This window comes from Rattus norvegicus, chromosome 7 (assembly GCF_021556685.1).
Source record: "Rattus norvegicus strain SHRSP/BbbUtx chromosome 7, alternate assembly SHRSP_T2T, whole genome shotgun sequence".
Taxonomy (NCBI): domain Eukaryota; kingdom Metazoa; phylum Chordata; class Mammalia; order Rodentia; family Muridae; genus Rattus; species Rattus norvegicus.
The window spans coordinates 19,802,411-19,830,093 of NC_141540.1; the positions used below are offsets into that span (position 1 = coordinate 19,802,411).

Genomic DNA, 27,683 nt, shown 5'->3' on the forward strand with positions numbered 1-27,683 from the left:
GGAAAGGACACTCTCCAACCTGTTGAGTTGCTATGCAGAGTGCTCCAAGTTCCCAGCTTTTGTGAGCTGCCACCCATTAAGGGGTGGGATTTGGTAATGTAGACTCAAATGTCTTTGAGTCATTTCTCCCTCTATAAGTAACCCTCGCTAATATTCTTTTAAGTAACTCAAGAAAACTCTTGGCTCACCATGGTGGACTTTGGTGTTATTCATACTTTGCTCTGTCCTGGGCTCTTTAAGGTGAGTAGAAATGTTGGTATCTTCCTGGGAAAAAGTCTTGTCATACAACTGCTCCTACCATGGAAACATGAGGACCTGAGTTTAGATCCCCGGACACCAGGTAAATGCCAGGTGGGCACTGTAGCCCACCTGTAGTTTCAGCCTCAGACAGTGGAGACAGGGGATCTCCAGAGCAAGAACCATATTGGTGAGCTCTGGGTTTGATTTTGAGGTCCTGTCTCATTAAATAAGGAGAAAGAGGCATAGAAGATTATTCCCCACTGCAACCACCAGCCTCCACATGCACAAGCAACAAAGTACACATGTACCCATAATGTGACGATGCACCCACAAATACCCCACAAACATATATGCACATATCCATGTAACCACACATACAAAAATGGAAAAACAAACATTCATCAATGACTACATCAGAAACCATGGTTTCTTTCTCTTCCACTTCTCACAAGGTCTCCAGGACTTAACCAGATTCACTTTCTGACCTCCATACCACATCTTTATTCTGTTTCAATAGTGCAGAGGAGTCACCATTGCTCACCAAAGGGAGTTTGTTCTTTGCCAGCTCAGGATATGTGCCAGCTTCCCAGAGTGCTCTGCTTCCCCAAGCATAATTCAAGTCACCCCCTCAAACGGGTGTCCCCGACTCATCATTTCACAGATTTTGTTTGTTTTCTTATCTCCTGGGATAGATCCAAGATCATTTTCTGCTGTTGTTGATTTACTGTCTCTCTGTTTTCAGTGGTTGACTCCAGTCTTCCATGAGCAGTACCAAGTTCCCCCCTGGCACTTAAGGAAAGTGCACTTGGGATTCATGGTCACACCTCTCTACCTGTGGGATTTGCCTGTTGACCTAACCTGAAGATCCACAGTTACCAAGCGTGTTTCCCACATCGAGCTACTGTAACAGATTTGTTCTTACTGTAGATTAGATATGCTGGAAAATATGGTGCTTGCTAGGAAGAAGGTTCTGTGCGGACATAGGGACCAGGGCTCAGACCCACATGTAAATGAGTGTAAACACTTGGGTAAATGAGGAAGTCTGGATCCCCAGCACTCCCTGTGAGGCATGGCAACAACCTGTAACTGAGACACTTCAGAGGTGGACACGGGAATCTTCTGGCAAGTAAGCTAGCTAGATCAGTGGGAACTGGTGAGCTCCAACTTCAGTGAGAGATGTTGCCTCAATAAACAAAGTGGAGAGCAGTAGAGGAAGACAATGTCTACTTTGGGCCTCCACACTTACTTGCTCACATCTGTGCATATACATATTCATTTGTATATGTATGTGTATATAGCTAAGGATGTAGCTTGCTTTGTAGAGTGTTTGCGTAGCATATATGAAAACTCTGGGTTTGATACCTAGTACTGCCTAAAACCTGGTATATTGGCATCCAAGCTCAGGATCAACTTCTGTGTAAGGTGGGCCTGGGCTGAAACAGGGAGAAGGGGAGGGGAGAAAGCTGTTGTCAGTTTTCCCTAAAAAGTCCAATCGAAAGCATGTCTTTCGTTCACATACTCTACAAGCTAAGGCGGACTGAGAGTTCCAGGTTAACCTGACCTGGTAGACAAAAATTGCTGGTTTCTTTCTGAAATTTTATGTCAGACAGCAGAAGAAGGCATCGGATACCCCTACAGATGGCTGTGAGCCACCATGTGGTTGCTAAGAATTGAACTCATAACCTCTGGAAGAGCAGTCAGTGTTCTTAACTACTGAGCCATCTCTCCAGCCTATTTTCTGACTCTGTAGTGGGATTTATATGTACTCACCTGACTAAGAACAGCAGCCTAGTCTCAGGCCCCGCCTCCTAGAGAGGCGCCCAGAACTAGGCCACACCCCATATCTCGCGAGATCTGAGAAGCGGGAAAATGGCGCCGACGTGAGCGTGAGCCTGTGCCGCCAAGGAGGCCGCCCCTGCTGGAGCCAGAGCCACCGAAGGCACGGGAACCAGAGGTCTAACTGAGTAGAGGATGGTGAGCGCAGCATCCCGGACGCGGGCGCGGAAGAGCAGCGGGACTGATAGGGAGCGGTTCTGCCGCGCCTCCCTCCAGCGACCCCGCCCCCACATCCGGGTCCCCGCCCGCCGCTGACTGTCACTTAGTGAGCGTCCAGCCCCTTCAGTTAGGCCTGGCTTCTCTTGGGCCACGCCCACTCTCCTAGAGTTCAGCCCCTAAATTTAACACATTCTGGCCCTGAACTTCCCTGCTCAGCTCTAGCTCGACCTATATTCCCCTTCACACAATCCCCTCCTGGCCCTCCAGCATTTCCTGGTTGCTCCTCTAGGCCACGCCTCCGCTCCATCGTGCCTCTCCTGCCAAAGTTGAAAAGGAAGGGATGTTGATGATGTTCTTTTATGCATAATCCCTGATGACTCCTTCTGCAATTGGAGTTAGAAGACAGTAGCTCAGTTTGCCCTTACCTCCCTTACCGTGCTGATGACTCAGAAAGTGAAATGACTGGGGTAATATCTGGTGAAAGTGGAGGGAGTTCGAAACCTAGAGTCTTGTGGACCTTTGTAGTAGAAGGGCTTCCCTCTGTCCTAGGGATCCCAGTCTGATTCTAACCACGTCTTGCACCAGGAGGAATTATCCGGACCCAGCTCGGACACGCTGGCCACTGTAGAATCCAGCTCCAATGAGCCTGACAAGGAGGTGGCATCTCCGGATGTGGCAGCTACAGCCACTCTTTCCTCCGTGGAGGAGCCCGGCCCTAACCCAACAGCCACGCCACCAGTATGGGACCGTGGAGGACCTCTGCAGCAAGTTGCCTGTCCAGTCCCAGACAGCTGCCAGACTAGCTCGACCACCAGAGGCGTGGGGACCAATGAGGACCTTCGGTTGCCTAGACGACGTCCACCACCAGGTTATCTGTGGAGTTTCTGGGGAGTCCCATGCCTTTGATAGGACTGAGATGGTGCAGGATATCCCATTGGGGGGGTGGTCTTCACCATTTACTGTGCATCTTGTCAATATGTCAGGTATGGCTCCAGGGATGAACTAAACCAATCTAGCCCTTCCAGGAAGTTTATTCTAACAGTAGCTGGGTGGGGAGTGTTCAAGGCTTTGGGAATGAGGGGAGGTCAGTAAGGAAAAGATTAATGATACCCATTTATCCTGCAGGGAAACAAATACCCTGCTCTAGCCCTGGCTGCTCCCTCAGTTTCCCCAGTGTTCGAGATCTGGCACAGCATCTCCGTACCCACTGTCCACCCACACAGTCACTGGAAGGTAAGTGGAAGGTTGCTGATAGTGAAGCAGATTAGGGTGGAAGATAGGCAGAGCTCCCCAGGGTTAGTCTTAACCACCCCACTCCACATCTGCACTTTATCCCTACCAGGCAAACTCTTCCGATGCTCAGCCCTGAGCTGCACTGAGAGTTTCCCCAGCATGCAGGAGCTGGTAGCCCACGGCAAGCTGCACTACAAGCCCAATCGATACTTCAAGTGAGACCCTGACCATCCCCTCTGTCGATTCCCAATCTTTAGGGCTTCCTAACTGGAGGAAGGGTGGGTTGAAGTATGAGTATGGCCTGGGAAACCAGCCCCAACCGTGCATGGAAAACAGATGTGAATTAGGAGTAAGTCACTGTGGCTACAGGCTCAGTGTGGAGGTGCAGAGTACACATGCTGTGGTTCTGTCCAGTTCCACCTCATTTCTTATATGGAAAACTGGTCACCTAAGTAAAATCAAAACTTGAGAGTCTGAGCTGGAAAGATCCAGAAGACTACAGTGAAGGAGGGCATGGAGGCCAAGCTCCTTCACTTTGGGTACAGTACCACAGAGGTTCTAATGTAGATACCCTTCCCACATCCTGGTCCCTGGGTAGCAATGGATAGGCCCTTCCTGTTGCCCAGGAGACAGTCAAGTACTGTGCCTGCCTCCAGGTGTGAGAATTGCCTCCTGCGCTTCCGCACTCATCGCTCGCTCTTCAAGCATCTGCATGTTTGTATAGACCATGGTCAGAACCCAGCCCCGCCACCACCCCCTGCCCTGGACAAAGAGCCACCTGTACCTGAGCGTCCCCCAGAGTCCGACCCTTCGTCCTCCCTGGGCCTGCCATTCCCACTACTTGAGCCTTTCACCTCTGCCCCCACTGGGCCCTTCCTTCCTTACTTGAACCCTGCACCCTTTGGCCTGAGTCCCCCGAGACTGCGCCCATTCCTGGCTGCCACTCCAGGGCCACCGACATCCAGCACTGCCATCTGGAAGAAGAGTCAAGGTGAGTATAGGAGCAGGTTGCCTACAAAGCTGATTGAGCCTACTTTTATTCTGAACTTGAACTGCTTCTTTCCTACAGGTGCTACCAGTAGTCCTAGAAGACCTCAGGGCGGCTCCGATGCGCCCTCAGGTGCGTGCAGGTGACCACCAGGGACGGGTGGAGGGGCCCTTCATTCCTGTGCCCTAAGTGGGCCCTGTGAATGCTGGAAAGCAGCGGTGACTGTCCCTTAAAATACATGATTTTTGCCTTTCAAATGACTGGTATCTATGCCTTCATCTGGTATCTGTGCCAGTGTTCCTGTGTAAACATTTGTGTCTTGTTCTGTCTCTGAGTGGTTTTCTTCTATGGTGGGTCCAGGGATGGGAGGCAAATGTGGTACCTGCTGTGATGGGTAGTCAAGCCCAGGGAAAAGTCTAATCTGTCCTGGTTGACATCTACCATCCATGGTTGAAAGGCTCTCTGGAGGGAGACCCAGGACTCAGAGGCCTGCCTGCCTGCCTGCCTGCCTGCCTGCCTGCCTGTCTGCCTGCCTGCAGGGTACATGGCCCCCAGCCACATTGTGTGCGAACACATAGATGGCTGATATTCGTGTATACAGTGTGACTTCTTCACAGTCTCTCAGTCTGCCATTATACTGCACCTGCAGGACCACCACCCTGGCTACCCCACAGCCTGAAACCTGGGTTCCTTGGTTCCAACACCCAGTTGGGTAAGGCTGAGCAATGTTCAGGCACAGGACTAGAGGCAAGGGATGAGGCACAGGCTCAGGTGACCCCTCCTCAACTCTACACAAGACCCAACCCTGTTTGCTATTGAGGTGTCACAGTGGTCAGAGGGGGAGAATCCAGTTTTATCACAGCTTTGAACCAGCTCTGCTGGGCTAAGTTGTAGGGGATACAGAGATTTTTGTAATTTGAGGAAGAAGGGGACAATAAAGGAGGCACGTTGAGCCAGTGTGTGCTGTGTCTTGGGTCCCTTGCCCCTCAGATTTTTTTTTTAATGTCTTTATTTTATTTTATTTTATTTTTTTGGTTCTTTTTTTCGGAGCTGGGGACCGAACCCAGGGCCTTGTGCTTCCTAGGCAAGCGCTCTACCACTGAGCTAAATCCCCAACCCCAAAAAGTTGTATTTATTTATTCTATATAAGTACACTGTAGCTGTCTTCAGACACACCAGAAGAGGGGAAGAGGGCATCAGATCCCATTACAGATGGTTGTGAGCCACCATGTGGTTGCTGGGAATTGAACTCAAGACCTCTGGAAGAGCAGTCAGTGCTCTTAACCGCTGAGCCATCTCTCCAGCCCATGTCTTTATTTTTTTAAGAGAGAGTGCAAGTGATATGTGTACAGAAGTGTAATGCTTGTGAAGGCCAAAAGAGGGTATAGGATCCCTAAGCATTTGTGAGCTGCCAGCGTGGGTGCTGGGAACCACACTTGCATCTTCTGTAAGAGCAATATGAGAGTGAACTTTCTGTTAGTGTCACAGTTAATCTTTTTTTTTTTTTCATTTATTTCAGAGTTAACGCTTATCTGCTGAGCCCTCTTCTACAGCCCCCCCCCCCCAAATAAGCACTAGGCTGCTACCTATGGGACTAGGGTGCTCACACACCTTGGGAGGGGGACTTAAAATTGGCTTCACAGAATCTGACTCTCATCAGAACTCCTATTTTCCTGGCATCTCAGCTGTGGAATCCAGATCTGCAGCTCACTGCCCACCCTAGGAGTAGTCAGTGCCCACTGTTCTGTTCTACAACTTCCAGAACCAGATAGGTTTGTTATTTTCCCAGATGGTTTTCCTTTATTAAAAACCCAGGCATAGTGACACATGCCTTTAATCCCAGCACTTGGGAGGCAGAGGTAAGTGGATCTGAGTTCATAGGCAGCCTGTTCTACAGAGCTAGTTCTAGGACAGTCAGGGCTACACAGAGAAACCCTGTCTTGAAAAATAACAAAAAAGAAATATGGGGGTTGGGGATTTAGCTCAGTGGTAGAGCGCTTGCCTAGCAAGCGCAAGGCCCTGGGTTCAGTCCCCAGCTCCGGAAAAAAAAAAAAAAAAGAAATATGGCTTACCATGCTCAAGTGCTTGCCCATGCAACCCTGATGGCCTGTTTGAGTGGGGTAGAAAAAAAAGAAAATCAAGTAGCCAAAATTGTCCTTTCATATATTAAGCCCTGAGCTTAAAGCATGGTGGCACACATCTTTAATCCCAGCACTTGGCAGGCAGAGTCAGGCAGATCTCTGTAAATTCAAGGCCTGATCTAAGTGACAAGGTCCAGGCAGGACACATAGTGAACAATGTCTCAAAAAAATGAGGGGGAAAAAAGCCCCATGGTATGGTAGCACATGGCACATCCAAGCTCTTGGAAAACAGAGAAGGATCATTCTTTTTAAGTTCATACCAATTTAGACTACAAAGCAACACTGTCTCAAGAAATTTTGTTTTTAAGTATCAAGAATTAGGAAGGCAATGTGGAAATCTAGGTCTGAGTAAACCCTGCTCCTGAGGCCAGTGGGTTCACAGAGATGAAAGCCTTGGGTAGCTATAGTTGAGTTGGGTAGGTCAAGATGGAGAACTGAACTTTATCAGCATCTTCCTTGCAATCAGCAGACCTTCTGTTGCTGCTGGCATCTACCCCAACCTGTATTCTGGAGAGTTCGGGGTCCATTTGAAAATGCACTATGGATGGGGATGTAGCTCAGTATAGTACTTGCCTAGCATGCACAAAGCCTTGGGTTCTTTCTATCAACACCACATAACTAGGCTTGCTAATAAGTGCTTAAGTTCCAGAACTAGGAGGAGGTGGGTGTTAGCACTCTCTAAGTTCCACCCCTACAGTTAACCTGGCAACAGCCAGGCATGCCTGACACTATGAAAAGGGCTGCTTGCCCCTTCCTCTCTTCCTCATGCTCTCTTGTTCTTACCCCTCCCCCTTCTCTCCACGTGCTCATGGCCGTCCTCTACTCTTCCTCTACTCTTCTATTTCTCTACTTCTCTCTCTGCCCTACTACCCTCTTAATTTCCCTCCCCATGCTGGCTGGTCCCTCAGAGGGAAGGGATGTCTCAGCATGGGCCTGCTGAGGCACCCCCTTCCCCCAGACCCCCCCTAGAACATAATCCCCACCCTCTCCTTTATCTTTTATAAAACACATTGGTAGGGCTGGAGAGATGGCTTAGAGGTTAAGAGCACTGTCTGCTCTTCCAGAGGTCCTGAGTTCAATTCCCAGCAACCACATGGTGGCTCACAACCACCTATAATCAGGTCTGGTGCCCTCTTCTGGCCTGTAGTTGCATACATGCAGGCAGAAAGCTGTATGATGTATACATTAAAAAAAAAAAAAAAAAAAAAAAACACATTGGTGCTGAAACCCAGGACATATCCTTATCTTTTAATAAACACATCAGTGGGAGTGTGGACTCTGGAGGATTGGGGGTTCAAGGTCATCCTGGCTAGATATGGTATATGTCTATACCCACCACTAATCCCCCTGTCATATATATCCACAAAGAAAACATGGTGCCTTACTTCTGTTCCAGTCCAAAGCCAGGCTGGCCATGCCTCTTGGAAATAGAAGTCCAGTGTGTTGTTCTTCCATTACTTAGAGGTTGGTTCTAACCTCTGTCTAGCTAGGGTAATCCCCTCCTATCCCAAAGAGCCTTTCACTAGTGCTCCTTAGTATCCCTCATAAGTCTCTGGATAAAGACTCCTTGGGCTGGAGAGATGGTGTAGTAGGTACAAACAGGATCTGAGTTTAGATTCCCAGTACCTATTTTAACACGATACGGTAGTACATGTCTGTAACCCAGTACTGGTGGTTGGAGCAGGAGGGAGGGTTCGGGGACAGTCATTCTGGAGGCTTGATGGCCAGCCAGTCTAACCAAAACAGCGAGTTAAAGGTTCCATTGAAAGACCTTGTCTTGGGGTTGGGGATTTAGCTCAGCGGTAGAGCGCTTGCCTAGCGAGCGCAAGGCCCTGGGTTCGGTCCCCAGCTCCGAAAAAAAAAAGAAGAAAAAAAAAAAAAACCTTGTCTCAAAGTGCCTGAGGAAGGCATTCTAATATTAACTTCTGTCTGGTCTCCACATGTGCTGGCATGGTTGCCTGTACCCCACATGCACAATACATATACAAACACAGATCCTGTTCTAGTAGCCCACAAGGCTCCTCCTTAAACTTCCCCATCTTCTTCCATGGCCATACTCTTCATACCTGCTGCTTCTGGGAAATGTAAAAATCTGGAAAAGAAAACCTCAAAGACCTCCTTGGTACCACCCATTTGTCTCACTCACCACTTCCTTGTATCCTAACTTTAAATCAGAATTACCCTCTATCACCTCTTTGTCCTAGTATCTGCAGCCAAAAGGTGACATTACTCACCTGGTAAGCTAGGTCCTCCAGAGCCTACATCTGTCACAGCCCTCCTATCTTTTTATCTTCACTGTTTGTAGGATCCAGAGAATGATTTACACAGTCATATTTGGTTTTGAATGAGTTTATTAAGCCAAAGTAAAATAATAAATAGCAAGTGATTAGTGGGGAGGGGAAGGGAGGTAAGTGATAGATACCTAGGACTTCTTGGCTGGCCAATCTAGCAAAAAGTGAGCTTCAAGTTCTGAGACCTTGTCCCAAAAAATAAGTTGGAGAAGACATTGATGGCAACTTTTAGCCCCTGCAAACATAGGCACAGACTCATGCACCCACACAAAATAAGGTAGATGTCATTATGCTAGTACTTTGGGATCTTCTGGATGAAAAGGGTTGAGTGGGGAGAGTAGGGGATTTGGAAATGTCTTCTCAGTGGTTCCTGTCCCAGAAACTTAGCATTGAGGGTCAGATACCAGGGACAACCATTTCTACCCAAAGTACCTTTTATCCTTGCTGTTTTACACACGCCCAATCTTTGCTCTTCTGGGAAGCCTTGCAATCCCTATACCCACCCCCACTCATGCTTGTGCCACCCCACTCCCTGCTCCTGAACTCCCATAATCCCCAACCTCCTTCTCTTTAAACTGAACTCCCACATAGACAATGAAGTCTTCCTATTGCCCCAGCTTTCCAGCAGAGAACACCCAAGAGTGTCAGTGAAGGAAAAGCATCTGCTGGCAGGAGCTTGCACAGCTGCTCAGAGGCAAGGTTAACTAGAACAGATGGAATTCCTGGCGATTTGTTTGCAGGGTCAGGTTTCAGGCTACCTTTTGGCAATTATGCACTAACAGTTCTGTCACCTCAAGGATGCAGAATTGCTGATATTTATTCTGGCTAAGAGAGGTGGAGAGCACCAACAACCCCAGATGGATCACAGCTCATGTGTCTGGACCGCGTTCCTGCTCCCTCCTTCAAAGAACTCCCCAATCTACCACAATAATTTAGCCCTCGATCATTTTTTTTTTTTTCAGTTTCTTTTTTTCCGGAGTTGGGGACAGAACCCAGGGCCTTGCGCTTGCTAGGCAAGCGCTCTACCACTGAGCTAAATCCCCAACCCCTTAGCCCTCGATCATTATAGGCTTCTAGTTCAGCCCTTCAGTTTGTGTTGGTCTTGATTGCCTACTGTGTGCTTTCCTTTCAGGCCAGCACAAAGATCAGAGGACAGCTGTGGGGTTGATTTTTCCCCTCCATGTTACATGGCTTCCAGGAATCAAACTAAGGTCATCCAGTTTGTTTTAAGCAAATGTTTTAACCACAACCACAACTGCTAGCCATCTCACTGGCCCATTGTTATCGGTTTTGAGATTGGGACTCCACTCAATTACCAAATCTGAATTGCATGCGTGATCCACCAGCTACACTTTTTTTTTTTTTCTTTTTTTCGGAGCTGGGGACCGAACCCAGGGCCTTGCCCTTGCTAGGCAAGCGCTCTACCACTGAGCTAAATCCCCAACCCCCACCAGCTACACTCTTAACCAGTAACTGAGATTATAGGCATGACTTTTTTCATATTCCTACCTCTGACTCCATTCAAGATTCTGGAAACTTAAACCCAGACTTAGCCATCCCTAACCATCAAGACTCCTGCAAAAGCAGACTCATCTCTGGGAACTCTCCAAGACAGGAAAGCAGAAGCATCAGAATCTTGATGCTGTGTGCTAAAATGAGGGAGGTGTCTCTCCCAAGCTAAGCTGCTTTCTTTCCATTTAAATAAGCTCATGAAACACCCCCTGAGCTCATTCCCAAGAGTTATACAGGTTCTTGCTATTCCATCAGCCTCATAACACACAGCAGCACACTTATCACCTAAGTCAAGACCTGTTGATTTTGTTTCTAAGATTGGGTTTCGTTGTGTGTGTTCCTTGCTACACTGGAACTATGGCCTTAAACTACCAGACCTTCCAATCCTCCTGTTCTTACCTCCCAAATGCTGTTTTATGAAGTTCTGGAAATCAGGTTTAAGCCTTTGTACATGCTATATAAAAGTACACTACCAGAGCTACAAACCTTGGATTTATTTATTTTCCTTTGACAGGGTCTCAACTTTATTTTTCCCAAGATAAGTTCTCATTATGTAGCCCTGGCTGTCCTAGAACTTGGTATGTAGACCAGGCTATCCTAGAACTCAGAGATCCACCTGCTTCTGCCTCCCAATTGCTGAGATAAAGGTCATTATGTCCTTTTAACAGGGTCTCAACTTTCTAGCCAGAGTATGGTCATGCACTTAATATCCTTTTGCCCCCAGTCTCCCAGATGTTGGGATTACAGATGTGTGCCACCATACCTGAGCAGGACATGGACTTCTTTGGTTAAGTTTCTGAGTCAGGGTCTCATTATGTAGCGTTAACTGGCCTGAAATTCACTATGTAGATTAGGTTAACCTTGGAAAGGTTGCTACTACTACTTCTGCTGGTATTACAAGTATGCACCACGACATCAAGTGCGTAGAGATGTACTTTGTGACTCTAGGGACATCGACACATGTATACTCATCTATGCACTGGAACCACCCTACTAGGGTCTACATATTCCTACTGGGACCACACCCCAGACTGGTGACATAGGAATCTCTAGAAGATCTTTTTCAACAGTTCACAGAATTCTATTCTGTTCCCAAACTGAGAATCATATCTCTGTACTCTGCTGACTGTTCTTTGTTCCTGTGGACTGAATCCTGTGCTCGGGGCTCTCCTTTTCCTATATCTACCTTTGTCCCACTTTGGGTCTCAAGGGCTATTTCCATTTTCCTGCAATTCAGTTTTCTGGTTTCTCCTCTCTGTGCTTCCTTTAACCACAAGAAACTTGAGAGGTCCTAAAACCCCCTACCTTCACAGGAACAATCATATCCCCTGGCCCCAGAGACTTAAATTTTTTTAATACCACCCACCCATAAATCTGCTATCCCAGTTGATTATGCTTTGGAGGTACAGCCCTGACTGATGTGGCATTTGTCACTTTAACAAGGAAGTCCTGTTGAGAGTACAAGTGGTGAAACAAGGCAGATGAAGCAATATAGGAGGACAGATATGTCCTCATAATTGCACCAGCCATATCCTAGGCCTAACTCTTAGAGACTTCTAAGACCCAGAGAAAACCATAAAATCCCCACTGAGGTGCTCTGTTCCTGTGGCTGTCCTTGCTTCTTTGGAGACAAAGCTTGTCAGAACCCCAAAGTGTTAAAACTAAGAGGGAAGGGGGTTGGGGATTCAGCTCAGTGGTAGAGCGCTTGCCTAGCAAGCGCAAGGCCCTGGGTTCGGTCCCCAGCTCCGAAAAAAAGAACAGGAAAAAAAAAAAAAAAAAAAAACTAAGAGGGAAGAGGGACAATAGGGAAGAGGCTAGTGGCAGCTCCGAACTGTGTGCTTTAGAGATGTGCTTAGGTCTAATGACCTGACCTTGGGGACAGACAGTAGTAGACAGACCTCAAGGAGGTGACAGAAGGCCAACTCCGCCTCCTTCCTCCTCTGCCCTCCTCACCCTGACAGCCCCTACTTGGTGTGTCAGCCTGTGGAACAGAAACCACTGTTACTTCCTCAAGACAGAAGCGTAAGCTCAGAGCCCATTCACCCTGTGGTTCATCACACCCTGAAGCCATGGTGAGTCCTCAAGCCCCCATTGGAAATTCTTCTGGCCAGGTAACAAGGGGGCACAAGCAGAAACTGGGGAACTGTAAATATGCCCCCAGGAGTAGCCTAGCAGAATAGAGATAGAATAGTCTTGGAATGAAATGACCCAGGAAAAGATAGGGACTAGCAAGGCATAGCTTGAGCTCTTGTGTACCAGCTTTGTATTTGTGACTACAAGGCAGTGTGGTGCTGGTTGGGTCTGCAAGAAACAATATACCCTCAACCCAGGTCAGCAGCTGGGATATAAGCAGAGGCTTCCTGTGGGATGATTATATGGGTCATGCACCTGCTACACCAGTCCCCATCTCCAGCCAGTCAGTTACCCAAGCTATGCTGTTAAACTCTTCCTTATCTAGTCCTGTGGTCATCTGGAGTTGTTGCCTCAACTCACTTAGACTGGGGCTTCAACAAAGGCATGTCTGACCTCAGGCAAGAATTTGCTTCCTTCCCAGAGATCCTTCTGAGTCCATCTCAAGATGGGTTCACAAGGTTCTGTCCTCTCTGTTCTCCAATCTTCTTTACCCTTGGTGAAGATAGGCTGGGAGTATCTATCAGTATTTCTACCAGCACCTGTGACCTATGGCAGAGAGCCGGTCAGACTTGAGAGCACAGGAGATGTTCTGAACATGTCATATGGTGCCTGTACCCATTTGGAGATTCTGCCTGCTGGTCCTCATGGGGGGTTTCATGAGTTATATCAGGGACTATCAGACCTTATACCCACATCTTAGATAGATGTGTGTGAAGCTTAACTTAGACTGGCTGGCCAACAAGCCCTAGAGGGCCTCCTCTCTTATCCTCTCCAGAGCTAAGGATGACAGGTACTGCTGCTGACTTTTTTATATATGAATACTAGGACTCAGGCTTGCATGACAAGTACTTTGCCTACTGAGCAATCCTTCTAACCCCCAAAATAAAATTTTAACAGTTTATAGTCAAACTGGATGTGGTGGTACACACCCATAATCCCAGTACTCAGATGGCTGAAGCAGTAAAATTGTGGAATCCCAGACAAGCCTGGGCTACATAGTGAGAAACTGACTCAAAACAAGTAAATAAATAAAGCCAGTGGTGGCACACACCTGTAATCGAAGCACATGGGAGGTGTAGGCAGGAGGATCAGGAGTTCAAGGTTATCTTCAACTCTAAAGCAAGTCTGAGGCCAGCCAGCCCAGGATAAATGAGACCCTGCTTCAAAACACAAACACTGAAGAAAAAAAAAAAAAAAAAGACAAAGCCCCTCACTACTGGGGAATAGAGCTCACTGCTACAGAGCTTGTTTAGCAAGGTGCTACATTCCCTCCCTAACACCACGAAAATAAAAACCCTCAAAACAACCTTGTAAAGACAGCATAACTAGTATAAAAAACTTCCTAGGTAATGAGAGACAAAGAAAACAGAAAATGTTAGTGAATATGGGCAACTGGGAAGAGAAAACTGATTTAGAATGGGGTTTTCTCAGAGGTCACCCTCAGGAACATTATGATGAAGACATGAAGGAGGACGAGGAGAGACCAATGCACTGTGTGGTATGCATTAAGACAGGACAGATGGGAAGGATGTCGCTGAGTCATCTAGGGACTGTTTGCTTTCCCTAGATATGAAAACGCACTGAGAGATTGGGAGCAGACCGGGTAGGAGCTCATTACAGTGATCTGTGGCGGACAGTTCCTCTAACTGGGGTGACAGTGAGAAGTGGTTGAATTCCGGATGTATTTTGAAATCAGAAAAAAAAAAAAAAAAGGACTGGGGAGAACATAGTGGTCAGGCGGGGGGGGGGGGGGGAGCAGTGGCACAAAGGTTGAAGATGCTGGGAAGGTATTGTTGACTGGAAGTACCATGTGAGGGCCATGGGCTAGTGGAGAGGCATAAGGAGCTAGGTCCCGTTAGAGGTTAGACACAGCTTAGGTGGAAGAGTCTGGAGGTTATGGGTTCCAGGAACCTGGGGACAGTAGTAGTTCTTACCCAAAAAGAGAAGCTAGCTGAGGTTGGGGAAGAACCAATGTTAGATGGGAACCTACGGGAAGAGGAGGTTGATGGGTTTGTGTGCCTATGACCGACTCTGTTTCTCCATCTGTTTTCTTGTTATGAGACCCTTCCTGAATGACCCATGTCCTTTTAGGGGAGCAATCAGGACTTCAGAAACCTCCAAGCTAAGTTCCAAGCCTCTCAGCCAGAACTTGGAGAACCGTTCAGAAAACCCCCAAAGCCTGAGTTCAACAAACTCCTGAAGAAGTTTCCACAGACTGAGTTAAATGAGCAGCGCAAGAAGTCCTCACAGTCTGAGCTCAGTGCAGTGTCCTTGAAAACACTGCAGCTGCAGTTTGCAGACCTCCCCAAGAAGCCCCCACAGCCCGAAGTTCTTAAAAAGTTGCCACAGCCTGATCTAGCCAAGAAGCCTGCACAGGCTGAACTCCCAAGGAAGCCTCTACATCCAGAGTCCGCTGGTCTCAAAAAGCCTTCCCAGGCTGACTTCACAGATCTCAAGAAGCCCTCACAGCCCCAGTTTGCCAGCCTCCCCAAACCCCCCCAGTCTGAATTCCCTAATCTCCCCAAGAAGCTCCCCAAACCTGAGTTTGGAGAGCTCTCCAAGAGATCTCCACAGCTTGAGGCACCCCAGGAGCCTAGTGTACCTGCCCAGAAGTCTGAGCTCAACAATCCTGCCAGGCCTCTAGATCTCAAACCCAAGAAGTTTTGGCAACTTGAGTCCAATGAGGCCCCTCTGAGGCCTTTGCCATCTGAGTTCAGTACCTTCCCCAAGAAGCCACTGCAGCCTGAGGCTGTTGGTTTGTTTGGGAAGTCCCTAACACAGTCAGAGTCCATCCAAGTTCCTCAGACATCCCCCTCTAAGCATGGATCCAGTGAGTTTTACTCCCACTCCCCACAGCCTGACATCAGTCCCTTTCCAAAGAACACTGTGCAGTCTCAGTTCAATGAGAATTTTAGGAAGCCTCCATATCTTCAAGCCACTGGTTGCCCCAAGTCCCCAAAACAGCCTATGTTCTATGAGGTCCCCCAGACACCCTCCTGGAAGCCTGAGTCATGTAACCCCCAGTCTCACTCCCCGCAGCCAGACTTCAATGCATTTCCCAAGAAGCATCTACAGCTTCATTCAAGTGACCTTACCAGAACATCCTCCGAGCCTGAAGTCTGCAAGGTTCCCAAGAAGACTCAGCATCCAGACCCCAATGTGCTTTCTAAGAAGCCCTCACAGCCAGAATTGGGTCACCTTCCTAGAACATCCTCGGAACCTGAGTTCAGCTCACTCCCGAGGAAGCCTCAACATGGCAAGTTCTTCCAGCCTGAGTTCCCCAAGGGTCTGCCTAAAAAGCCCAAGCTTCCTGGTTCAGTGTCCGAAAGCTCCCTGCCCCCTGCTATTGTGGGCTCAAGCCCCCAGCTCCCCCTCAGCCCTGGACTTAGAGTTCCTGGTATACCCCGCTGGAAATCAGAAGACTTCCAAGTCCGGTGCCCACCCCGACGGCGGCCCCTGCCCTCAGCCAGCAGCCTGGGTCACCCCCCAGCCAAGCCCCCACTACCACCTGTCCCCATCAATATCCAAAGCTTCAGGAGAGCTCCTGAAACAGCCACAGGTGAGTTAGGGTAGGTCGCTCAGGCGGAGGAAGGTGCTAAATATTTGGGCAGAGCCATTTCCCTTGCTCTTTCTCCACAGCTGTACTGAAAAGAGGCTCTTCTATTGGGACCCACTTCCAAGGCCAACATTCTCAACATATTGCACAGTGAGTATATAAAGAGAGGGGCCAGGCATGGGTGTGAGGCTAAAGAAAGCTCATTTCAAGTATCTTTTCAGGAACCCGGATGAGATCTATGAATTGTATGATGCTGTGGAGGCCACAGATGACTCTAGTCTCAGCCCTAGAGGCAGAGGTTTGTAGGTGGTCTTGGTGGTTGGCCTGGGCACCCATGAAACATTAATTACAGAGGCATTCTCTCATGCCCCAGGTTTAAGACCGGAAAGTGATCCAGACTAGAAGGGATGCTGGAGGGTCAGATGGTGAGGAAGGGGAAGCCCAGAGGTACCCAAGTAGACAGGTTTGCTGTTGGTAGAGGCGTGGTCCAGTGAGGTGACAAGAGACCTGGACAGCAATGAAAGAATTGGCACGGCGTGTTCCCTTTATAAAGCCTAGCACTTATGTGCACGAGACATGGGAGAGTAAGGCATTAGGTTGCAAAGCTGGGTAGTTAATTACAATGCACACCTTTAACTACAGCATTTAGAAGAGGCAGGATGATCAATCTTGGCTACTTAGCAATCAAGACCAACCTGAATTAGATGAAACCTTGCAAACAAAACCAAAGCAATCCTACCCACCAGGTTCCTTGCAGCTGATCCTAGGAGGATGCCACAGAAAGATGTATCCCTGAAATCAGAAGTTTAGGCTGGCAGTTTGGCAGAAGGTTCTTTTAAGTCAATTCAAGGGGCTCCAGGATTGGTGCCTCCATGGCAACATGAGCTTCTATGAGAAAACTGCTGACTCTGCAGCAACAGTCAAGGAAGTTACCCTATTACCAATGAGTTCAAGTGTCTAAGACTAGGTCAACCAGTTAATTCTAGCTGAGCTTCCCTTCCCCTGACTGTCTTACTGGGCCTCCGAAGAGGGTACTCTAGGCATTGAAAGGCACTTGCTCTCTCCGTCCCAGCTGGAGATCCTCATACCAAGCCAGGTTCCTTCGCATTCTCCTGCCCCTTGCTCCTTCCTGGGTGCCTTTTGTTTGCTTATCATGGTATAACCATGACAATATTTACAATACCTCCTTTAGTATGTCCATCTGTTCCCCCCCCGCCCCCCCCCATCTCTTTCTCTCTTGGTTTTTAGAAATAGGGTTTCTGTGTAACAGCCCTGACCTGTCCTGGAGCTCACTCTGCAGACCAGGGTATCCTTGAACTCGAGATCCAACTACATCCACCTCTGCCTCTGCAGTGCTGGTAGTAGTTCATTATCTTGCCCCTTAATGCTTCCATTGAGAAGATACTCTATGGGTCTTTTTGGGGGTGGGGATGGGGGTGGTTTGGTTTTTTTGATAGGGTGCAGCTTTGCAGAAGCTGGTGAGAGCGAGCCCTGGCTATTGTTTCCAAGGTAAAGAAGGACCTCCCTTTCCTAAATTTAATAAACCACAACCGTGCCCCCCCAGTGATTTAGTAGCATCCTCCCAGTCTTTATCTTCCTTCCTTCAAGATCATCTTGACCAGACTTCTTGGGTTTCTTTCACTGGAATGTGGTATGAGCCTCCCTCTGGGTACAGAGCCTCTTAAAGGCTATCTAGAGCATTTCAGTGACCTTTCTAGTACCACAGTGGTCCAAAGCCTCTAGCTGCTTCCTCCTACACTTGGGTTCCTTTGAAGCATGGCAGCCTCACTCTTTTTTCAGCTGGGCACTAATGGGGGGGGGGGGGCGTTTGGCAGGATTCAGCCTTTCGAGGATATGTGCAGATCAACAGAAAAGGCAGACTGCTAGTGGCCTACTCAGAACAAGCTGTAGGGTAACCCAGGACCACAGGACCCAGTAGTATCACAGTCAAGTTTGCTTCTGAGACCACACAAGGCTGAGGCTGATGATGAGAAAAGCGGGTGCAGTACAGGTTTTAGGTAGGAACCAGGTATTTGCCTGGAGAGTGGAGATCAAGTGGTACACACAGACACCCCCTCTGTGGACTGTTCATCAGAAAAGACTGGTAGTCTGAAATGTCCAGTGACATTTGGGTCATTAACAAAAATGAGGCTTTTGATTCAGACCCTCACTCAGTCAGGCTTAAAGAGGTTGTCATGCAAACTCTGCCAACAGTTGGACTCACTATGGAAGCCTGGCTTACTGCTGGGAAGTAGTACAAGTTAGCCCTCCAGAAATTGGCCATTCAGCCTCAGCAGCAGAAGGTTCAGACTAAGAACACCCAGGATGCTCCTCCGCAGGGGTAAGCAGTGGATGCCGTAAGAGAATGTGTTTTTAGCTCTGAATCCAAAATCTTATTATAACTTCCAACATATTCTGAGAGGCAGAAACAAAATGGCTCCCAGAACCTACAACTTGTAGCCACACCTTTAATCCCAGCACTCAAGTTGTCGGAAGTAGATAGATCTGAATTCAGGGTTGCCTAGTCTACATAACAGCAAAAAAGCCTACAAATCCATCCCACCTCTACAATTTTACTAGCTGGGTAGCCTTAGACAGCTGACCAACTTCTCAGCCTTTATTTTCTTCACCAAAGTGAACCTTACCCACAAGAATTGATGAGCCGAGAAAAGTGGTTGAGGTTCAGGTAATCACTGAGAACCCAGAGCCAGCAGGATCATTTCACCAGTCACTAGGGTAGAGGCATACAGCAGGGGGCCTTCATCCTGACTCTGTTCCTGACTCTGTCCAATGCACTCAGATGAAAGGCAGTCTACCCAGCAAGCCACCAGATGGCCTCAAAAGGAGCCAGAGCTCAGGTACACAAGGCAAATGGGGTGTTATGGTGTTGGGCTGAGCTCTGGTCCTCTGATGGGGATACTTCTTGCTCATAAATACCCTGTTACCTGGGTCTTTCAGGAAGAAGGCCACACAGCCCCAGCAGCTGCCAGCCACAGACCCCAAGCTGCAGAAACAGATCAGGAAGGCAGAAAAAGCTGAGAGAGAGTTTAGAAAGAAGTTCAAGGTAAGAACATGGGGAAGAGAATGGGTTCTGGGAAGACTGGTACCCAGGCCCAGGACATCCATCCCAAGGAAGAAACCAAGAAACAGCAGAAGTTAACATGATGTTCTCCAAGTTTGAAGGTGAGATTGTAATTCACACAAAGATGATGATTGACCCCAATGCCAAGACCCGGCGTGGGGGTGGCAAGCACCTGGGCATCCGGCGTGGAGAGATCCTAGAGGTGATTGAATTCACTAACAAGGATGAGATGCTCTGCCGGGACCCCAAGGGCAAGTGTAAGTATGCTTAGCCTACAGCCAGAGAGATAGGAGTAAGGGGTGCCAGGGCTGAGAATCCACTCTACCCATTCTCTCCTGCAGATGGCTATGTGCCCAGAACTGCATTGTTGCCCTTGTAAGTGTTGGTCCTTCCTGGGTGGAGTGGGGAACACCAGGGTTGGCCTCTGCTGACTATATTATGCTCTCTCTGCCAGGGAAACTGAAGTATATGATGATGTCAGCTTTGGGGGTATGTACCATTGTATTCCCATAGAGATGCTTTGTATCATCCCTCTGTGACACAGGGTCACTTAAAATTCATCCTTCTTTGCAGACCCTCTGGACACGCAACCATTTCCTCAGGGACAGTATGGCAGATAAGTGGGTTCCAGGACCAACAGTCCAGCCACTGCTCACTCAGGAGCCCTGGATCCCAGCCTGGCAAACAGACACCCAAAGGAATGTGCTTACATAAAAGTCCTCTTAAAATATCCTGGTTTCTTGTCTTTTCTCTCTTTCCTGACTGGCACACACAGTAGAACACATGCATATATATGTCTGGCACCAAAGGTGAAGGGAAAAAAAAATCAGTTACCCTCCTAATTGAAAGGAGCTGATGAAAGGATCATTCCACACACAACTTGAATGACTTAGTAGCTGCACCTGAAAGCTTCCTGTAGGCTGCAAGCATCTGTGTTTCTAAGTGAGTGAGTCTATGATGACCCATCACTGGTGGGGCTCCAGCCTAGCAAGACATCCGTATGAAGTATGTCCCAAACAGTGACATTCTCAGTGGGCTTGAACAAAGAAAACCCAAAGTGAAGTGAGCTGGGACTCAGAATAAAGCCAAAGGATACTTTCAGGATTGCTGTAAGATATTTCAGGGTTGCTAATGTCACACCTAGAAAAATGACAACCTTCTAGAATCTTTACTAATAGTGTTCCTAGTATAACCAGGTCCTCTCTTCAAACCCTGGGGCCCACAGACAAGCAACCATGAGATCCCTGGTGTTGACAGCTTTGAGGAAGAAGGAAGTGCAAGCTGCCCCACTCTGCAGACCTCAAATGGCCACCTCTACAGAAACAGACAAAAATACAAAAAGGCAAGCCACTTTCAGGAACTGGTATTTATTATCAAAGTCATATTCGATGTCAACAAGATGCCACAACTACAAAAAAAATTGCGCACATTGCAATCTCAATGCAAACAGTCAAATGGAACCCCAATCATTAAAAAATTAATTCAAATTACCCCAAAAAGCAACTGAATTTTTTAAACATCTTTATACATCCAGCCAACAAATTAAAATGGTTAACAAGAAAAAATACAAATTCAGAGGTCTGGTACTGATGTTTAAAAAAGGCAACTGCTTAAGCGTTTCTATCAATTCGAACATCAATCTCTCGGCCACTCAGCTTCATGCCATTCATCATCCGGCAGGCTCTCTCAGCCACCTCTGGAGACTCAAACTTAACCACACCGCACCCCTTGGACTTTCCGTTCTCCATCTTGATGTCGGCGTACAGCACGTGGCCTGGCACAGGGAGGGAAGAAGAGACCACACGCATCAGGCAAACCCAGAGCTCAGCCTCAGTCTGGGCTCCACTCAGTCCAGATCACCTGTTGGATTTTGGTGACAAGAGTCAAAAAGGAGAGACCCTTGCATATGAAGTGAATGCTCAGAACACCACGTATGGCGGCGCCAGCAACTACAGCCCCCTCCACTACATTGCCATTGTTCTCCAAGCATGACAACAACTTAACCTGCTGTGAAGAACCTGCAAAATGGCTTCAAATATTTGTGGTTATGCTCCAGCAAATTACAGAGAGAGGGGACTATGGAGACAACCTTAGAGTAGAACTCTTAAGGGTGATTGCTGAATAAAACCATCTTGTCACAAGACCATTACCAATACAATGGTTCTATACTGCCCCAATGTAAGGCAGGTATACTCAGTGAGTAGCTTATGGACCTATATGATTATTATGTACCCAGGTATGCGTCAAGCACAAAAGAAATGGGTCTATAATAGATTAAGAGTCAAAGACACACATTAGTGCTGTTAGGGCCCACAATTCTAGTGCTACTAATGGCTTGGGGAGAGATGACATTCCACTGGCTTCTCATGATAAAGTTCTGAAAGATATTAAGTAGAAATTCATCAAAATAAACATTCCTCCCAAAGTTAGATACAATGGTACCTGCAAATCTTAGTACTTGGGAGACTAAAGCAAGATTTTGCATTCTAGGCCAACATGGAGCTACCTGGCAAGGTCCAGGCTCAAAAGGGAATGACAAGACAGAAGAAAAAGAGGGACGACAGAAAGAAAAATGGAAAGGTGTCTCACCTGTAATCCCAGCCCTTGGGAGTTGGAGGTAGAGGAATCAAGAGTTCAAGGTGACTAAGGATGCAGCTCAGTGGGCATAGTGCTTTGCCTAGCATGCATAAAACCCCTGGTTTGAGCCCCAGCATTTGTACAAACCAGGCAGGGTGGCACACCTCTGTTATCCCAGCATTCAGGAAGTAGAAGTAAGAAGACTACAAGTTCAAGATTATTTTCAGCTATATAGTAAGGGTCCATCTGAGTTTTAAGAGACCCAATCTATACTACCACTCCTAAACGCCCCGACCTCCAAAAAAAACCAACTAGAATTTAAGGTCATACTTGGCTACATAAAGTCTTTGGAACCTCTCTCTCTCTCTCAAAAAAAAAAAAAAAAAAAAAAAAAAAAGTAAAGGAGCAGAGGGAATTTTCTGGCAGGAAAGCACTTATGTTCAAGGGCGCGCGCGGGGGTGGGGTGGGGGATGGAACCAAGTTTCTAGAATCTTTTGAATTTGCATTTTCTCAGAAGTAGGGAGAGCGACACATTCCATTCCCAGTTTTTGGAATATCTAGTTACAATATTGACTGTGGTGAAAATTACAATTCAGAGGATCATAGAAACAGACAAGAAGGTTGGCTTTGACTCTTTACTGCTTATCCTAAAGAATCAGGAAAAGCACGAAGAACATTGGAACGTGAGCCATTTCTGCATGAAGAAACGAGAAACAGGTGTCTTGACCCAGCGGCCACCCACATCTTGGTTTAGTTGAGAAGGTGCAATGAGAGCAGGGGAAGACTGCATCTCGGTCACTGAAGAAGCTTTCCAGAAGAAAGGTTGTCTTGTGTTAAGAAGCCACAACCAGAGACTTTCACCCCACACTGTGTGCCCAGATCTACAACTACTGAGCATGAGTTCTCTGAGGAACCTATGAGCTTAATGGGGGAAAGCAATTTTTCTTGAATATACTTTTTTCCTTTTACAAGATTCTGAACTTAGGAACACTGCTTCGCTGACTCTTATGTAAAAAGATGACAATATGGCTTCCTCTCAGAAACTCTGAAAAAGCAGAAGTGGTGGCATTTACCTATAGTTCCAGCAAATGCAAGGCAGAGGCAAGAGAATCGTGAGTTCAGGCTAGGTTATAAAGTCAGAGAGTCTATTTCAAAAGACTAACTAGAAAAGAACTGCAAGGATGAAAGGAGCAAATAGCACGACACATCCCAGGACACCCAACACCTGCCTGTATACCTGCAGAGGTAGAACAATGGCAAGGCCCATGGATGCTCTAGAGCCCATGGACAGTGGTTAAGACTGGAAAAGAAGCTTCACTGCTCCAACTCAACAGCATCACCAACAAGCCACAACATAGAAAAGCACAGAGAGCCTATCTTAAACAGACACTTACCACATTCATTGAATTTGTCCTTTAGCATCTTCCATGTAAAATCAAATGGGAGCTGAGGAAAAAAAGAGGCAGACTAATCTGTGATAAAACAAAGTCTTAATGTACAAACACTACAATAGATACGAGAATATGACCTGAAGGTACTTGGGCTGGGTATAATGTGATTTGCCTGGTATATGTACAGCCCTAGATTCAATCTCCAGTAATCCCTCCAACTCCAATTTAAAAAAAAATCCTCATTTCCTGACCTCTGTAAGATAATCAGCAGGGAACAAAACAAGTCTATCTAGAATTAGGCTATTAAGTGGCACAACTCACAATTTGGTGACAAAATGTAATTCATGCACAGCTACCTTTCCCGGAATTACTGTGCCAAGACTGGAGTGCTCCTTAAGCCAAGGGATCAGAAACCACAAACCTTTTAGAGCTCAGTCAATTCCTCACCTGGCATACCACAGGCAAATGCCAGACTATTGTATTTGTTTCTTTGTTATTTTAGAGATGGTGTCTAACTTGGTAGCTCTTGTTAGACTGGACCTCAGAGTGTCACCTCACCTCCGCCTCTAGAGTGCTGGGATTAAAGGAGTGGGCCACCATGCCTGGCACTGGGACTACTGCTATTCCAGTAACCCTTCAACCTCCTGCCCAACTCTGTAGATGGGCAAGCTATTTCCCCATACTGCCCAGTTCTCCCTTCATCAGACTATCCTCTCTGGTATACACCACTCTGTCCACTGACCTCCCCACCACTTCATTCACATCAACACAGGAATTCCACTAAAGAACCACTTACATTTCTCACAAATATCTGGCAGGCCTTCCTGGCTACTCCAGGTGCATGGCCTCCAGCTCCGCCAAAGGAACCTGCGAAGCTTCCTCCAAAGTTGCCCCGCTCCATCTCAATGGCTCGGTCAAAACTAGCACCGCCGGCGCCACCCATGGCCAGGCCCATTCGCTCAATACCAGCGCCCAATGCTGGGCCCATGGCAGGGCCCATCCGTTCCAGGCTGTTGGCGCCCATTCGTTCCAGGCCCATGCGCTCAAGACTGTTGGCTCCCATGCGCTCAAGGCCCATGCGCTCCAGGTTGTTGGCGCCCATGCGCTCCAGGCCGGTGGCCATACGATCCATCACAGGACCCATGCGCTCCAGGCCGGCCCCCATGCCTGTGGGCACCATTCGATCCATGCTTAGGCCCATTCGCTCAATGGCAGGACCCATGCGCTCTACACCAGAGCCCATGCGCTCAATGGTTTGGCCCACACGGTCAATGGGTGCGGCCATGCGCTCCAGGCCGAAGCCCATACCGGCACCCATGCGCTCCACACCAGAACCAATGCGTTCCATGGTCTGGCCCATGCGCTCAATACTGGAGGCCATGTGGTCAAGGCCTAGTGGGCCCATGCGCTCGATGCCGGAGCCCATGCGCTCAACTGAGCCCATGCGGTCCATGACCAGGCCCATACGCTCAATCTCAGAGCCCACTCGATCCATGCCATGGCCTAAGCCTGCGCCCATGCGCTCCATGCCAGCACCGCTAATGCGGTCAATGCCAGGGCCCATCCTTTCGATCCCAGGGACACTGCCTCCAGCTCCACCTGAAACAGGAATAAAATAAAATAATAAAAGGCACAAGTGGAAGTCAGGGACTTGTGTAGATGTTCATATACTAATGTATGCCTGGCTGGGCACTTCATATCCTAAGTTCAACCACAAATCAGCAAGTCATACTCAAAGTAATTTACGATTAAACAACTCTCAAAAATTAGCATTGAAATCCACACAATCATCCTTTCCACTACATAACAAAGGTAAAGTTTTTAGAGTAAAATTTAGAAGGAATAAAATTTCATCTCCATACTGGTACCTGTGACAAGCTATAAGTAGTCACATTTCATTTCTAAAAAAAAACTGTAATTTCCCCAGCAGCAGACATTGAGAATGCTCTTTAAAAGAAGCATGGAAAACTTCATACTCAGGGATAACTGACAGGGAGTTACATGGAGACAACTCAAAGTCACTTACAACCTTCATCCTCTCTTAACTTCTCCCTCTTAAAATGCCCTGCTGATGGCTACTCTGGCTGCAATTTCAGGGCATAAAATGATTACACATTCATGTAAGCAAAAAGTAAAACAAAAATATTCATATAGACCCCCAATGTACACAAGCACACAAACTGGTCATTTTCTATAACCTTTCCTTCTATAAGGAAAATTGATAGCTATTTTATTGCTTTGGAAGTAAGATGCTGCCAGCACGGTAAGTTCAGTTCTGGAAGAGGCTAAGGGTAAGAGACTAATGCACAATGACTCTTATCCGTAAAAACACAGACAGGACAGGAAAGGTCTGACTCCATCACCAAGGCCAAGACGCCACCAACTTCACCAAACAGAGCTCAAAACTGAAGTTTCATATTGCCCACTTCTCAGCCCACAGCTAGCCTCCTACTGACACAAGGTGCAAATTCAACAAGAGATTACCCAGCAATTTTTCTAACAGTGTGACCTGGCCAAAACTGTGTGACCTGGCATAAATCAACTTACCTTTCTGTGACCACTTCTGTGGCTGAAATGCAATATACTGGTTGGCAAAATCCAAAAGTACAACTTCAAGAATGTTAGCATTTCAGAACAGAAATAGCTCACAAAGCTCACTTCTTTATATTCGCAGGATAAAAAAGTTGTTGGCTCAACACATAATATAGTAATAATGCTGGCAGCCACATGCCCACAGCAGCAGAACCAGGAATAAACTTATTAGCAAGGATCAAACAGAAATTCCTGGCAAGTGGGCTGCCAAGAAAAGACGGAAGGGAAAAGGGGGGTGGAGGGGAGGTGAGCCTTAAAAGGTATGGTTAGGGCTGGAGAGTTGGCTCTGCAGTTAAGAGCACTTATTACTCTTGCAAAGTACCAGAATTCATCCAGTTCAGTTCAGAACCCACACCTCATAACTTTACGACTACTTGTAGTGCCAACTCAAAAGAGGTCTGCCACTTCTGGTCTCTATGGCATGTGCACATACGCACACACGCACATTTAATTCTAAGTGCTCATAAAACTATCATGGAAGAACATACAACAAAATGTTTGCAGTACTCAATGTACATGCAGGTTTCAACAAACATTTGTCATGCATTAGGTGGTGCACTTTTCAGTTTTAAGACTTTTTTTTTTTACATGCACTGGCTCTTTTATAGCCTTCAGAGGTTGTACCTATTAGCCCCCTGTAGGTGAGTTTTGTCACTTGTCATAAGCCACACAGTTAGGAAAAGGCAGCAACTGATACCATCCTGGGTCATCTGTGTCAGAGCCCATGTTTGTCACATTACACTGACTTCTCATTAAGTACTTGTTCTAACAACAACAACACCACCACCACCACCACCACCACCACCACCACCACCACCACCACCACCACCACCACCACCACCACCACCACCACAGAGGACAAACAGCTAAGTGATTCCTACCTCCTCCTTGCTTTGCAATGATCTCTCCCCTCTTCAGTGCATTACTTAGGATTTCTAAGGAAATCAGGAAGAAAACATAATTAGCCAAATATTTTTGTAACAGAAACCTGCTCATTATGTTCTAAAAGTATACATAGATTTTAAGAAAAAGGGGGATGGATTTGAGAAACATACATAAAACAACATCATGCTAGGACTCCTTACTTATAGCTTTAGCATGAGGCCCACTTTACAGGGGTGCCTGTAAATTTGTCCAGCAAAGAGGACAAAACTTTAACCTTGCTCAGTAGCAGTTTTCTAAAGGTGGTCTAGACACACTTAGTATTGAGGCTTCCTTAGTAGGCAGGAAACCAAGGGTTCTCCAGGTGTCCTGGAGCCTGCATGGACTTTTCTCCGCATCACAAGTCAAAGTATCTGTACAGAGTAGGAGGTAAGACCATCAGCACCCAACTGAGTAGGCAGTATGTGATGGTGACAAAGGAGGATTATTTCCCTGCCCACTGTCCCATCGAGAAAACGTTGCTTGCTGGCCAATGGCTCATACCAGCCTCAGGTTTGCTACTGCTTTAGAAATTCAAAGCTTTAGCTTCTATCATGTGAGAACACATCTACTAGCAGAAAATGGGTCCTTAAATTACATCAAATTTGCTAGCTGGACTTCCAAGCAGTCATAAGGGTTTGCAAATGAGACCTCAGGGGAAATCTTTATGAAATGACATACACAAGCAGATCCACTTTCTGTGGCCATCTTTTAGGACTACATGCCTATGCCTATGCCATGCTCTATGCCGTCGTGCAGCCATAGCAATCTTAAAAGAGTATATTTGCCAATGGCAGGCACCTAATGGCCCAGAAAGAATGCCATCCATGTAACCTTTGCCCCTCCTGAGGTCCAGAGCTGTTCCTACAGACTCTGGTTATCTCCTCTTAGTTGGGAAACACTGTGTATGGTATTTAAAAGGGAGTAGGTGACTTTAGGCAAATCACACTGGTCATCATCTTTGCAGGAATGCATAATGGGTAGTATTTGCAAGGAATAGAGAGAAGATTCTTAAATGTACCCTGCTTGCT

At 47.2% G+C, this 27,683-nt stretch overlaps 3 protein-coding genes across 13 annotated transcripts in view; 2 read left to right on the forward strand and 1 right to left on the reverse strand.

Moving 5' to 3' along the window:
* The first annotated feature begins 2,089 nt into the window (after nt 1-2,089).
* Nucleotides 2,090-4,785, forward strand: Zfp414 (zinc finger protein 414). Of its 6 annotated transcripts, none has more exons than NM_001393832.1 (6): nt 2,090-2,214; nt 2,785-3,103; nt 3,361-3,468; nt 3,578-3,683; nt 4,125-4,459; nt 4,538-4,785. In NM_001393832.1, the coding sequence occupies exons 1-6, from the start codon at nt 2,212-2,214 to the stop codon at nt 4,600-4,602; spliced, it is 936 nt and encodes a 311-aa protein (NP_001380761.1). In that variant the 5' UTR covers nt 2,090-2,211; the 3' UTR covers nt 4,603-4,785. The 6 variants fall into 6 exon arrangements, with proteins under 6 accessions (NP_001380761.1, NP_001009664.1, XP_087412414.1 ...); NM_001009664.2 differs by having other exon boundaries at nt 2,821-3,103; XM_087556288.1 differs by having other exon boundaries at nt 2,090-2,702; nt 2,821-3,103; nt 4,538-4,713.
* A 7,611-nt stretch (nt 4,786-12,396) lies between these two features.
* On the forward strand, nt 12,397-19,901 carry Pram1 (PML-RARA regulated adaptor molecule 1). Of its 2 annotated transcripts, none has more exons than XM_087557804.1 (10): nt 12,397-12,511; nt 14,625-16,092; nt 16,173-16,239; nt 16,311-16,387; nt 18,890-18,947; nt 19,048-19,153; nt 19,266-19,428; nt 19,513-19,546; nt 19,626-19,660; nt 19,745-19,901. In XM_087557804.1, the coding sequence occupies exons 1-10, from the start codon at nt 12,470-12,472 to the stop codon at nt 19,789-19,791; spliced, it is 2,097 nt and encodes a 698-aa protein (XP_087413930.1). In that variant the 5' UTR covers nt 12,397-12,469; the 3' UTR covers nt 19,792-19,901.
* Nucleotides 19,902-20,522: 621 nt separating this feature from the next.
* Nucleotides 20,523-27,683, reverse strand: part of Hnrnpm (heterogeneous nuclear ribonucleoprotein M) — a 38,060-nt gene continuing 30,899 nt past the window's right edge. For 3 of the 5 annotated variants that reach the window (XM_087555361.1, NM_053876.2, NM_001109911.1), the window contains 4 exons: nt 26,613-26,666; nt 23,936-24,738; nt 23,143-23,194; nt 20,523-20,945 (listed from right to left, as the gene is read on the reverse strand). In XM_087555361.1, coding sequence (XP_087411487.1) covers nt 20,782-20,945; nt 23,143-23,194; nt 23,936-24,738; nt 26,613-26,666 — 1,073 coding nt within the window. In that variant the 3' untranslated portion in view covers nt 20,523-20,781. Of the gene's footprint in view, nt 21,032-23,142; nt 23,195-23,935; nt 24,739-26,612; nt 26,667-27,683 lie in introns of all 5 variants that reach the window. The other 2 variants (XM_087555360.1, XM_087555359.1) reach the window with 1 other exon arrangement.